This window comes from Neofelis nebulosa, chromosome 1 (genome assembly GCF_028018385.1).
Source record: "Neofelis nebulosa isolate mNeoNeb1 chromosome 1, mNeoNeb1.pri, whole genome shotgun sequence".
NCBI classification, from domain to species: domain Eukaryota; kingdom Metazoa; phylum Chordata; class Mammalia; order Carnivora; family Felidae; genus Neofelis; species Neofelis nebulosa.
Genome location: NC_080782.1, coordinates 100,161,596 through 100,174,827, shown reverse-complemented (window position 1 = coordinate 100,174,827; position 13,232 = coordinate 100,161,596). Strand labels below are relative to the sequence as shown.

The 13,232-nt window shown below is 40.5% G+C and overlaps 1 protein-coding gene across 1 annotated transcript in view; it reads left to right on the top strand.

Moving 5' to 3' along the window:
* Window positions 1–13,232, top strand: part of ANKDD1B (ankyrin repeat and death domain containing 1B) — a 66,619-nt gene that overhangs the window by 31,241 nt on the left and 22,146 nt on the right. The window contains exons 6-8 of the mRNA XM_058729432.1: window positions 2,062–2,160; window positions 2,919–3,017; window positions 8,397–8,495. Of these exons, the coding sequence (XP_058585415.1) occupies window positions 2,062–2,160; window positions 2,919–3,017; window positions 8,397–8,495 (297 nt within the window). The remainder of the gene's footprint in view (window positions 1–2,061; window positions 2,161–2,918; window positions 3,018–8,396; window positions 8,496–13,232) is intronic.

The window sequence follows — 13,232 nt, the reverse complement described above, 5'->3', positions numbered from 1 at the left end:
AATCTTTGAGATAGGGCAATTGCTTTAAGGAAGCCCTGCTAGTGAGGGGTGACAGCAGCTCAACTCCAACTACTTAAAGGGAAAAAAAAAAAAAAGGAATTTATTGACTCATTCAGTTAGACACTTTAGGCACAGGCAATTTAGTTATGTCTGAATCCAGCAGCGCAAATGATATCAACAGGGCTCTTGTCTCTTTTTCCGTTTCCAGCTCTGCTCTCCACTGTGCTGGCTTTATTCTTAGGCAAATTGTCCTCATCAGGTAACAGGGAGGACTGCTGATGGCTTAGCTGCTGCTGATTCTAGACTACAAATAGAATGCGCAGAAAAATAATCCCATGGTTGACCCTGATTGGCCTGGCGTGGCATGTGACCATACCTGAACCAAACAGTGTGACCAAGGGATATATTGTGGAAGAGGCAGGAGCCTGTAATTAACAGCTCCACAAAAATAGGCCACAGGCCCTCTAGAGGAAAAGATGATGGGCAGGAAACATCACCAGTGCTCTTCTCTCCCATCCCAGTGCATTCATGAACTTAAAAGGCTGCCTTCTTCATTTCTTGTCACCTGTCTCCCCACCCACAAGCACACATTCATGCTGAGTTAAGTATTCCCGCGTGTCACCAGGGTTCAATTCCTATATTTCATTATCATTGCTTGTTCATGTGTCCATTTTCCCTGTTGCACTCTGAGCTTCTTGAGGATGGGGCAGTGTATCTTTCATCCCAGCCACTCTATGGCTGAGCACAATATCTGGCATATTCATAGATGCTCAGTAATTGTGGAATAAATTAATGAATAATTTATAAAGGTATGTGACTAAATGTTTTCATGTAGTGTATAATCATGTCTCTCACATCTCTTTTTGTCATTTTTTTATATGAACCTTTCTCTTTTGTCTCCATTTGCATATATTTGAATAACCTAGATTCAATAATTTTTGGTCTATCATTTCCAAAATGTTGTTCATGGCTCAAGACTAAATTCTCTTCAATTAGGGGTCTAACTTGCTAACAGAAGACTGGGGGCCGAAGCAGTCTCTGTTCCTTCTCTTTGCCCTTCCTTAGTGACTTTATGAGAATGACAATGAGAGTCAGGCCTTCCAGCATAGAAGCTTGGGGATGTAGGCCTCACTGGCAAACAGGTCTGGCTCAAGAATAATGAATTAGGTGAACTTTTTGGCACCATTTTTTTTCTCCAACTTCCATATATGTGTGAATGGAGAGCTCCATAGGGCTGATCCTCGTGGACATTTTGTTTTGCCATTTATTATTTCAACATTTTTCTTTTTTTCCCAGTTATGGGGGAATCATGTGCTGTTATCTCAAGTTAACAGTCTCCATGATCTTTTGATTACCCTGCATTAGCAGTCAAATAACAAATCTCAGATTCAGATTCAGGAACCTTCTTATAAAGAGGCTTGTATCTTGTTTTTCACATTTCAGACATTTTTCTAAGCCTTTGGTTAATAACACACAAGCCAATTTGTGTTTTATTTATTTTTTTAAAGTTTATTAATTTATTTTGAGAGAAAGGAACACGTGTGACCAGGGGAGGGGCAGAGAGTGAGGGAAAGAGAGAGAATCCCAAACAGGCTTTGTGCTGTCAGCACAGAGCCTGGTATGGGACTTGATCCCATGAACCATGAGATCATGATCCGAGTGGAAATCAAGAGTAGGTTACTTAACCGACTGAACTACCCAGGCACCCTCATGAGTGTTTTCTTTAAATGAAGAAAATACTTCTGCCTCCATTCCCCTCTCTGTCCCCCCGCCCCCCAACTATCTTTTCTTCCTCCTTTAAAATATCTGAAGTTAGATAGGGCACCATCTGATGGGTGGCTCAGTTGGTTAAGCGTCCAACTTCAGCTCAGGTCATGGTCTCATGATTCATGGGTTCAAGCCTTATGTCGAGCTCTGTGCTGACGGCTCAGAGCCTGGAGCCTGCTTCGGATTCTGTGTCTCCCTCTCTCCCTCTTCCCTGCTTGTGCTCTGCCTCTCTCTGTTGTCTTGCTTATTCAATAAATGTATAATAAACACTGGAGGTTTGTGATTTATTTTCAGAAAGGAAGAAAACCATTTCTTTGGGCAGCTGAGAGGGGCCACACTGAAATGATAGAAAAACTTATCTTCCTTAATCTACATACTTCAGAAAAAGACAAGGTGAGTTGGACTTTTATTTCTTTGCTGAGAATGAGAGAAAGGGGGTGGTGACAGCTGGTATATAGATTTGGTGATGGCATTTTGGTCAGGAATAGACTTGTTCACTTGTTACTACAGTCAGAATAATGGAATATCCAGATGAAATGAACCCACTTTGGCAGTGGATCATCCAGATTGCCAGTTTTCACCCAATAAATGTTTGTGAACTCAGTAGATTACGTGGATTTTTTCCACTGTCAATTCCAGTGCTCTTTGTCCCTTGAGGTCTGCTGAAGAGTCAGTCTTACCTGACTGGGAAGGGAAACCCTGATAGACACGCATATCTATATTCACATCTTTGATTATTTTCTTAGGAGAAATTCATATGTATACATAGAATTGTGGGCTCAAAAGTTCTACACATTAAATTGTTTGGTATACATTGCTAAAACTATCTCCCAGAAATTTTTCACCAGTTTATCTTCACATAGGTTATGTGAATTGCTTTTATTGTTTCACCTTTTGCTAGCAAATTAGCAGCAAAGGTAGAATGAGGGGCATGGATGGTGTTTTCCCACTTGTTGGATCAACTATGTCTTTTCATTTGAAACTGTAAAAAATTATAAATTTCACTTGAAACTGTGGATAATGTGGCCCACACTCTGGACCACAGCTTTAACCGAAATGAAACCCCTCAGAAACCTCATTACAGTTCTGACCATTGGAGGGTCATGTTGCTCAGTGCAGCGGACTCTATGGTGAGTTTGTCTCTGTTGCAGGAGGGAAATACTGCCCTGCACCTTGCAGCAAAGCATGGTCACAGTCCTGCGGTCCATGTGCTGCTAACCCAGCAGCAAGAAATAAATGAGATCAATGAGGTATGTGAAGGTGCTCGTTAGGGGTGGGCACAAGACTCAAAAGTGGAAGGGTGGGAGGAATGGCTTTCATGGGAGGAAAACAAAGATGTTAGTGCCACAGAGTGTAAAATGTGATGTTACAAGATTCCTTCTTTTTTCTCTAAAGTATCCCAGCAAGTCATTTGTTAGTCCATTCATTTATTTACCCATTGACTCAAAAAATATTTGTTGAATATGTACTCTATTCTGGAGAGAGTATGTATTCTTATTCTAGAAGTCTAAGGGCAAGAAGGGCATTCAAAAAGGTGGGAGCTGAGAGGGCCAAGGCATAGAGATACAGAAAGGCTGTGCTCACCAGGAGACCTTGGCTTTGACTTGAAGATAGTGGAGACCTTGAAGGGTGTTAAGCAGCAGAGAGGAATGAGCTCTGTGTTGGTTACAGGTCTGTGACCGTCCCAGTGGTTTGAAGTGGGGGCTTGGTGCCTGCAGAAGCTGGAGGTGAGGACCCCAGTCAGGTGACAGTAGAAATTGCTGAAGCAAGAACTATGGAAAACCTGTCACCAGGGCACTTACAAGGAGCAAATAGGATGAAGCAATAGGAGGAGGCAGAGGCCACAGGATTTGTGACCAGAATTAGGGAGAGAGAAGACTTTCTGATACCTGACTCACTGGTTTGGACTACTGGGAGGGTGGGGTGCCCCCCCTAAGCTGTGAGCACATAGCAGAGTATGTGGGTGAGATCAGTAACAAGGGTTTTGAATGGGTTTGTGATGAGGCCCCTGGGAGGGGGGCAGACATTCAGGTGGGGAGCAGTGGGGAGATAGAAACTATCTGGGGTTCAGTGGAGGGTAGGGAGATAGAAACTGGGCATAAGGCTTAAGTGGAGAAGTTGTGCCAGGGAGGCAGATCTGCTCTAGGTGGTCACTTTAAACCTTTGAGTCAATGATTTTTGGACTGGCTCTTTGGAAACTCAGGTGAATGGATTCCTCTTGGACTTCATAGTTTAACGTTCTGATAAATTCTTTTTTTTTTTTTTTTTTTTTTTTTTTTTTTAATTTTTTTTTTTTTCAACGTTTATTTTATTTTTTGGGACAGAGAGAGACAGAGCATGAACGGGGGAGGGACAGAGAGAGAGGGAGACACAGAATCGGAAACAGGCTCCAGGCTCTGAGCCATCAGCCCAGAGCCTGACGCGGGGCTCGAACTCACAGACCGTGAGATCGTGACCTGGCTGAAGTCGGACGCTTAACCGACTGCGCCACCCAGGCGCCCCTACGTTCTGATAAATTCTAAACTTAATACCTCTCTGAGCAATACTCTAAGAGGTAATATAATCATTGAAGACATCGATGACTGTGAGGTATATCATTATTTTATGTAACGCTAAGAAAAAATAATGCTGCCAATTAAACAGTGACACAAACAAGCAGCTTTTTTTGTCCTTTAGAATAGTTTATACTTATGGAAAGAGTTTCTTAGATGTTTACCTTAGATTTTTTATTATACACATATAAAGGAACAAATAAATAAGTTGGTTAGTAAACTTCACACTGAGCTTGATTCTTACTCAGTCTTGATGTCCTGGCTTTTTCAAACAAAATACGGTCCTCTGTGCCTTCAAAGGTGCTTGCAATGCAACATTTCTTTAAGGTTATCCTATATGGTTTGTGAGATTTAAGCCAACACCCATTCTGATTTTATACACATGACAAGCAGTGACAGCATCACATATACTACCTGGTTGACTAAGATTATGAGATGCATCCTGATCTCAGATAAAACAAGATGGGACTTAGTATTGGTGGCTTTTGACCATAAAACTAGCAACCGTGGGTAACCTAATGGAAAGGGAAGGCTATGAAAGGGAGTATATGTGGTGCCTGGGCCAAGTCTGTATTCCCTTTGGACCAGAGAAGCCCACCAGGCTAGTCCCATGCATCCCTGGATCTGGGCACCGAGAGATTGAAAGCTCTGACTGTGTGGGTCAGGTCCTGGCTCCGTCGCTCTTCTAGGTAAGTGATCTTGGGCTCAGCACATAGCCCCTCTTAGCCTCAGTTTACTCATCTGTCAAATAACCTCATAGGGCCATAGTGAAGTTTAAATGGGAAGGCTGTGGCACACACTTAGCACCTGGAGTAGTGCCTGGCACACAGTAGGCATGTAATAAGTGGCATCTGTTATCATTGGTGTTATCTTGGTGCAATAAATGGGATCATAGTTATCATTTGTTGTTGTTTTTTAAGTTTGTTTATTTTGAGAGATAGAGAGGGAGAGAGAGAGCACAGTCAGGGGAGGGGCAGAGACAGAGAGAGAGAGAGAATCCCAAGCAGGCTGTATGCTGCCAGCACAGAACACAATGTGGGGCTCAAACTCATGAACCATGAGATCATGACCTGAGCTGAAGTCGGACACTTAACTGATGAACCATACAGGCAGCCTCATGGTTATCATTTGTATCAGTGGTATATTATTATCCTCATTTTTTCTTTTCAAGTTCTTGGGAGAATTTAAGCCAAGCTTTCTTTTTTTGTATTTTCATAAGTTGATTTATTTATTGAGAGAGAGAGAGAAAGAGAGAGAGAGAGCATGAGTGCACACAGGGGAGGGGCGAGAGAGGAGGGTGAGAGAGAATCCCAAGCAAGCTCTGCACTCAAAGCTCCATCCCATGAACCATGACATCATGACCTGAGCCAAAATCAAGAGTCAGACACTTAACTGACTGAGCCACCCAGGCGCCCAAGCCAAGCTTTCACTTGAGGATCATGGACAAAAATAGAGCTTTCATTTGTTTACTTTAGTGTGCGTTCAGTCTTTTCTGACCATCTGGCATAATAATGATCAGGTTTAATTGGTTTAACTTATTTAAAGATCTCAGAAATTTGGTCTTTTTAAATACAAGTTACTAATGATGTGTGAGAAACGTGAGGGAAAAAAAATGTGAATCACCTAGAATAAATCTTAGGAGTGATTAGCCTTCACAAATCAATATAGAGATCAAGTCCTATAGTCACAGGATTTAATTTAAAGTCTTGGTTATGCTTGCCCAGCTGTGTTTTAATACTTTACCACTGGAATGTGTGCACTTGGATTTTATCCACCATTTAGCTATTTTTGAGTTAGGGCACATTAGAGAGAGCTCGTAAAGTCCAACACACTGTAATTGCAGATTATGATAGGTTTCATCTGCAGAGAATGAAGTGTCTAGTGATAATATCAGCCCTTTGAATAAGGCCCATAATCTTTATACAGTCATGGGCTGCCTGCGTTTCCTAATGTAAGCTGTAGACAGACCACTTGGAGTGATCCATATGAATATACTCTAGTGGGGCTGTCTCTAAATAGTCTTGGAAGCAAACTCTCCTATCAGTAAGGAAATATGGGCATGCATCTGTCATATGCACATTTATAATTAAACTAATACATTATAAAATATATGCCAGAAATATACATTTTAAAAATTTAAGATAAAAATAAATAGTTTTGTATTTTCTCCACACTGAAATGATTATTTTAGAGATACCAGATATATTTTCCTTCCATTTTTTTTGTGTTCCTATGCATATATATTCTTATTGGTTGTCCAGAGTTCATATGACTATTCTTTAGGTCTTGGACATTTTATTTTATTTTATTTTATTTTATTTTATTTTATTTTATTTTATTTTATTTTATTTTATTTTATTTTTTTTTAATATATGAAATTTATTGTCAAATTGGTTTCCATACAACACCCATTGCTTATCTCAGCAGGTGCCTTAATACCCATCACCCACCCTCCCCTCCCCCTCGCCCCCCCATCAGCCCTAAGTTTGTTCTCAGTTTTTAAGAGTCTTGGACATTTTATTTATATCCTTTTTTCTTTTCTTAAAAATTAGGCTGTCATGAGCCTCTTTGTATAAAAACCATAGTCTGAATTCCTCAATATTTCCTTTAGGTATATTCTTAAAGGGAGGATTGTTGGGTCACAGATACAAATGTTTATTAGGCTCCTGATATATTAAAGATGTGAATTCTTGGGGCGCCTAGGTGGCTCATTCAGTTGAGCATTGGATTCTTGATTTCGGCTCAGGTCATGATCCCAGGTTCATGGGATAGAGTCCTGCATCTGGCTCAGTGCTGGCAGCACAGAGCCTGCTTGGGATTCTCTTTCTCTGTCTCTCTGTTTCTGTCTGTCTCTCTCTCTTCCCCTCTGCCCCTCTTGGAGTGTGTGCACACATGATCTCTCTCTCAAATAAAAATTTAAAAAAATTTTTTAAATGATGTGTGAATTCTTTCCTTCACATTTTTCACTAATGCTTTTCCCACTGTGGTTTGCCATTTGGCATCTCTTTTCCAGGAAAATGAGAAGGCATATTATGAGGAGAAATTCCTCTGTAACAGATGGCTGTCCCAGACACTCATGTAAAGCAAGCTGGATATAGTTTTTCCATCTCATTGGGATGGGAACATTGGTTCCATGCCGCTGCATCCCTCTTGACATGATTGTTCATATCTAATTAGATATAAGTAAAACCATTTGAATTTATCCTAATGCATTTTTAAGCAGAATAATGCCCATGGGGGGAATGTTTAGGGAGTGAGAAGGGATTCTGCATTTTTTCACAAAATTTTCAGGAAAGAATCTGCATGAGAAAGGGGTAATATCCAAGTGGCTTTTGTGTGATACCAGTTCTTTCCTTTTTTTCTGTGTTTTGGCCTAAACTAAGCTCTCACTTTACCCTACTAGCATTTATCATAATGAGTTTCAGGAAACTTAATTACTGAGAAAGAGTATTACTGTGTTTTGTTTTTTTTTTTTAATGACACACAATAGTTTAAATCAGTTTTAAACGTTAAAGCTATACTTGGTACCAATGTGCTTGTTTGTGTGTGTTTCACACTGCATTATAATTCATATTTCCATGATTATCTTGCTTAATAAGCTGTTACCTTCTTGTGGGCAGGATTTGTGTGTGTTTGTCATTTCAATCCCAAAGCCTTTGCCCAACAGGCAGTAAGTGTCCAATAAATGTTTTGGAGATAAAATAGTAAAGATTAAGAGTATAATGGTGGATGAAAACCCTGTAAGGAGGCAGAATAACAGGATCCGTATGGGTGCAGGCTTTGGAGCCAAACATCCGGATTTGCAGTCTAGCTTTGTCTCTTTTCAGCTAAGGCTTAATTTCTTTATCTGTAAAATGGGGATATTAATCCTGACCTCGCAGGGTTGTGCATTTAACTCTGCCAAGGCATATAGTCTTGGCAATATAAGTTGTCATATAGATGCTCAGTAAATGCTATCCGTTAAGAGTAATGCACAAAAGGTATAGAGAAAGCATGCTGTTCCTCAAGTAATTTTACTTCATGTCAAGGGGCAATTAATTTTAACTTTTTTCCTTTTATTTATTTATTTTTTTTAAGAATGGAGAAACACCATTCTTTCTGGCTGTTAAAGGAGGTCATGAAGAATGCAGCAAAGTGCTCCTGACAGCAGGAAGTGATATCAACATTCCAAATAAGGTATGTGCTCCATGCCATGTTTGCTCACTCATTGGAGGGGGACTCAAAATGTTCTTTGAGTAATCTGGTCCTGCATTGATCCACTCACTAGGCCTTTGTAGAATTAATATTTTTAATTTTGGAAAACAGGGGCAAGCGGAACAGATAGTTGTTGTTCTAAAGTACAGAGACATTCTCACTGTACCTTGATTTCTCCCTAACAACTATACATGCCTGGCTTATACACAGTAAGTACAAAAAAAAATATTGTGTGGAAACCCACGTGGTCCGTCTGGAGCCTGAAGAGGATAGGATAGAGCCTTCTTGTAAATACAGAATGCTTTTGTATTCATGGTGTTAAGATCCTTTATCACCTATCTTCTTTTTTTGGTGAGGAAATTATAATTTAGAAAAGTTAAGGAACTCATTCAGGATTATCTGACCAGTTGGTGGCAGTGGGGAGGATTCTAACCAGGTTGATGGCCTTGCCTTCCAGATGGTTTTACTTTCTTATTCTATTTTTCTAAATAATTTTAAATTGCAATGAAAATAACAAAAAATCAGAAGTACCAAAGGGTATATGATGAAAAGTGTCATATTACAACTATACATCTCAATTTCTCCTCCCTAGAATTAATGTAATTAATAGCTTATCTTGAAGGAATTTTCCGTGCATTTACATGGAAAATGTACACGTGTGTAAGTACTGGCACCACATAGATGATAGCACACTGCATGTATCTGCTGCTCTGCACCTTGTTTATTTTTTAAGTGCCAATAAATGTTGGAGCTCTCTCCATAGCAGAGCAGTGTATAGGCACACCTTAAAGATATTGCAGGTTTGGTTCCAGGCCACTGCGTATCATAATAGAGTGAGTGAAATGAATTTATTGGTTTCCCAGTTCATGTAAGAGTTAGGTTCACATTACACTATAGTCTGTTAAGTGTGCAATAGCATTATGACCCCCCAAAACAGTGTACACACCTTTATTACAAACTGCTTTATTGCTGGGGTGCCTGGGTGGCTCAGTCGGTTAGGCATCTGACTCTTGATTTTGATTCAGGTCAGGATCTCACAGTTCATGAAATGGAGCCCCACATCGGGCTCTGCCCTGACTGCATGGAGCCTGGTTGGGATTCCCTCTCTCTCTCCCTCTCTCTCTACCCTTTCCCCTGCTCTCTGTCTCTCAAAAAAAAAAAAAAATAAATAAATAAAAAATTAAAAAAAAAATACTTTATTGCTAAAGAATGCTAATAACTATCCTCTACATTTTCAGTGAGTCATAATCTTTTTGCTGATAGAAGTTACCTCCTCCACTGAAGGTATGCCTATAGAGACAATTCCTTTTCAAATGGTACAAAGTTAAACACTAGAATCAAGAATTAAGTCCCAAACCAGTAATGTTTTATATTCTTGTATTCTGCGGGTGGAAGTATACTTTTGTACAATGCTTTTGGAAAAAAGCATTCTGTCACTTTCCTTTCACCCAGGCTTGAGAAATTCTGTTAAGGGAATAACCTTGGAAAAAGCTACATGCATTAAGATAGATAATAAAGTTACTTCCAGTGGGTGAGAATTAGATACAACCTATATATGCAATGAAGTCTGTAGGAAAGCCACATAAAAGTTTGCTGCACCTTTTTCTTGGAATACCATGTTACTATTAAAAAATATTAATGATTGGGGTACCTGGGTGGCTCAATCAGTTAAGCATCCGACTTCAGCTCCAACAGTGATCGGGTTTGAGCCCCACGTCCGGCTCTGTGCTGACAGCTCGGAGCCTGGGGCCTGCTTTGGATTCTGTGTCTTATTCTCTATCTCTCCCCCACTAAATATATTGCAATATTGAAAAATGTTTATGATAGAACCCTAATAGAAAAACAATATGTGTTTATACATAAATTTTCACTGTCTTAAATTTACATTTCCATGGACAAGATTGCGGGAGAGAATGGAAAATGAAGATACTGTGAGTTGATTCCCACTGATGTTGCAGGCTTATCTATGCAGTAAATGAACCTCACATTAATAATTCATGGGGCCCATGAAATCCTGAGAATGTAGAGAGCTGTGCTGTTGTTCAGGCATTCCCAAGTGCTTCCCTGCCTACCCCCGCTACTATCTACAGCCACCCTGGAGTCCCTGGGAAGGCCTCCCTCATTATCAGGGTCCTTTGAGCTCATTCGTTTTGGCTGACTCCATCATTCTGTACCCTCCCTCCCTTCTGTACTTAATTTTGTTTGGCCCCCAGAGAGGTTTTGCTTTGTAATGGTTTTCACATGCTCACATTCTCCCTCCCACCCCCTGCCCCGACCTCGCCTAGGACTACAGGCCCCACATTGTCCATATCCTTATAGTCTTGGCCTCATCACGGCACCCCAGAAATTGTTCTGAGTCCATTTTTGAGCTTTTACATTTTGAGTTTTCCCCTGAGTTCATTAGCAAACTTCCTAGATGAACAGCCTAACCCAGCAAAGACCCTGGGGGAATAAGCTGTGTGCACCAGGAAGCATGCAGCATGGACACATTACTATGGGGACAAGTTAGACTATTTTGCTCTTCCATCTGTAGGTGATTACTGTGTTTGATCTTGGAAATGCGTCACCTGTTGACAGTGATTAGTCTTGCCCTTCAGGAGCAAGGTCTGTCCATCCATCCGTCTGTTCCTTCCTTCCTTCCTTCCTTCCTTCCTTCCTTCCTTCCTTCCTTCCTTCCTTCCTTCCTTCCTTCCTTCCTTCCTTCCTCTTTATTTATTTTTGAGGGGGGAGGGGGGAGAGAGAGAGAGAAACAGAGAATGCACAAGTGGGGGAGGGGCAGAGAGAGGGGGAGAGAGAGGATCTGAAGCAGGCTCCACACGGATAGCAGACAGCCTGATGTGGGGTTCAAACTCATGAACCGTGAGATCATGACCTGAATCGAAGTTGAATGCTTAACCAACTAAGCCACCCAGGTGCCCCTGGGTCATTTCTGAGAAGGTGATTGGAGAGAATTGATTTAGCTATGAGCAGAGACTTCATTCATTTGTGCTGGATGTAATACTGCCCAGAATTTGGTCAATAGATGCTCTTCAGGGTCATACTAAATGCCTCTGGTCCAGTGAAGACTTTTGTAGACCTTAACAACTCATTTCTGGAGACCCCACCCTCATATCCTATCGAACATATTTAAATGCCCCAACATTCCACATTAATTTTTTTTGCTGTAAATTATTTTCTAAGACTTTTTTATTGGCTGTGATAAACTACCCTAATTTATGCCTGACGCTGGTTTCTTAGAACTCTCTACGTACTTGGGAATTAGAGGAGGTGAAAAAATTTAACCTACAAATTGTTAACAAATGTAATGAATATTTTATGACTGTTACATTTAACAATCAATGAGGTATGAATATGTCAATTAAATATTTATTCACTTCAAGTTCCTGGTTTTCTCTTTTGGTATCTTGGAATCAATAATTTTTTTGCTAAAGATTTTAAACATTTCTTTGGCTCCTAAAAAGTCTGTAGGCCCTATACACAGTGCCTATAGTGCCTCTGGGGTAAAGTGCTGGAGTGCCACAGCTCTTCCTACTACGTTCTGGCTTCAGGTTCTTCACAAACTTGTTTCTGATTTAGATCTTTTCATTCGGGCACTTCTTACCATTCTGATCTCAGTCCAAATTTCACCCCACCTGGGAGGATTTTCTTGATCACTCACCAGAAAGTAGCCATCCAGCCCTGCTGTTTTACTTCGTTTTGTTGCACTTATTATTAGCTGATATTATTCTAATAACATCTAGATTTAGTAAATGGATTTATTCTCCCATCTACGGATTCACTGATCTACCAGTCTGCCAATCTATAGATCAGTTGATTGTCCACCTCTACTAGAATGTGATAATGGACATCTTGTTAACTGTCATATCTCCCCACTATCCAACATGGTGCCTGGCAGATAATAAACGCTCAATTATTTCTTTGTGGAATGAATATGATGACGGTTATGATTACTGTACATATTTACTAGCTCATTTATCCTCTCAATATTACTATGGTTTGAGACAAAGAGGTAGGATGGTGTGATAGGTACACAAAATAATGCTCCCCCACCCCCCGCCCAATGTTATCCATATCCTAATCCTCGGAACCTGTGAATACGTTATATTACAAGGCAAAGTGGGATTCAGGTTGCACATGGAATTAAGGTTGCTAATCAGCTGACCTTAAAATGAGATTACTCATTTATCCAGGTTGGGCCCAATGTAATCACACAGGTCTTTTAAAGTAGAAGAGGAAGGCAAATGAGGAGGCCAAAATGATAGAGGGTGAAGACTTGGCGGACCATTGCTGGTGCGCCTGAAGATGGAGAGAGAGGCCATGAGCCACAGGATGTGGGCAGCAATGTCCACAAACTGGCAAAGTCAAAGACGTGGATCTTCCCAAGGGCCTCCAGAAAGGCCTGTAATTTAGCCCAGTGAGACCCATTTCAGACTTCAGACCTTCAGAATTGTAACAGTACATTCGTATTTTTTAAGCCACTGAGTTTGTGGCAATTGGTTATTAGCAGTGATAAAAACTAATAGTTAGGTTCTTTTTTACAGATGAAGACAAAGAGGCCCGTACTTGAGAGGCCACTTATTCAAGGTCATATAGTAGGAGCTCAAGCTAGAGTCCAGTTGGTCAGCATGTGTATTGTTCTTTTTAGTATCATCTTATCTATTGGCTTCATAACAAACCAACCCAGAGTGCAATGGCTTAAACCAACAACACCTTATTATC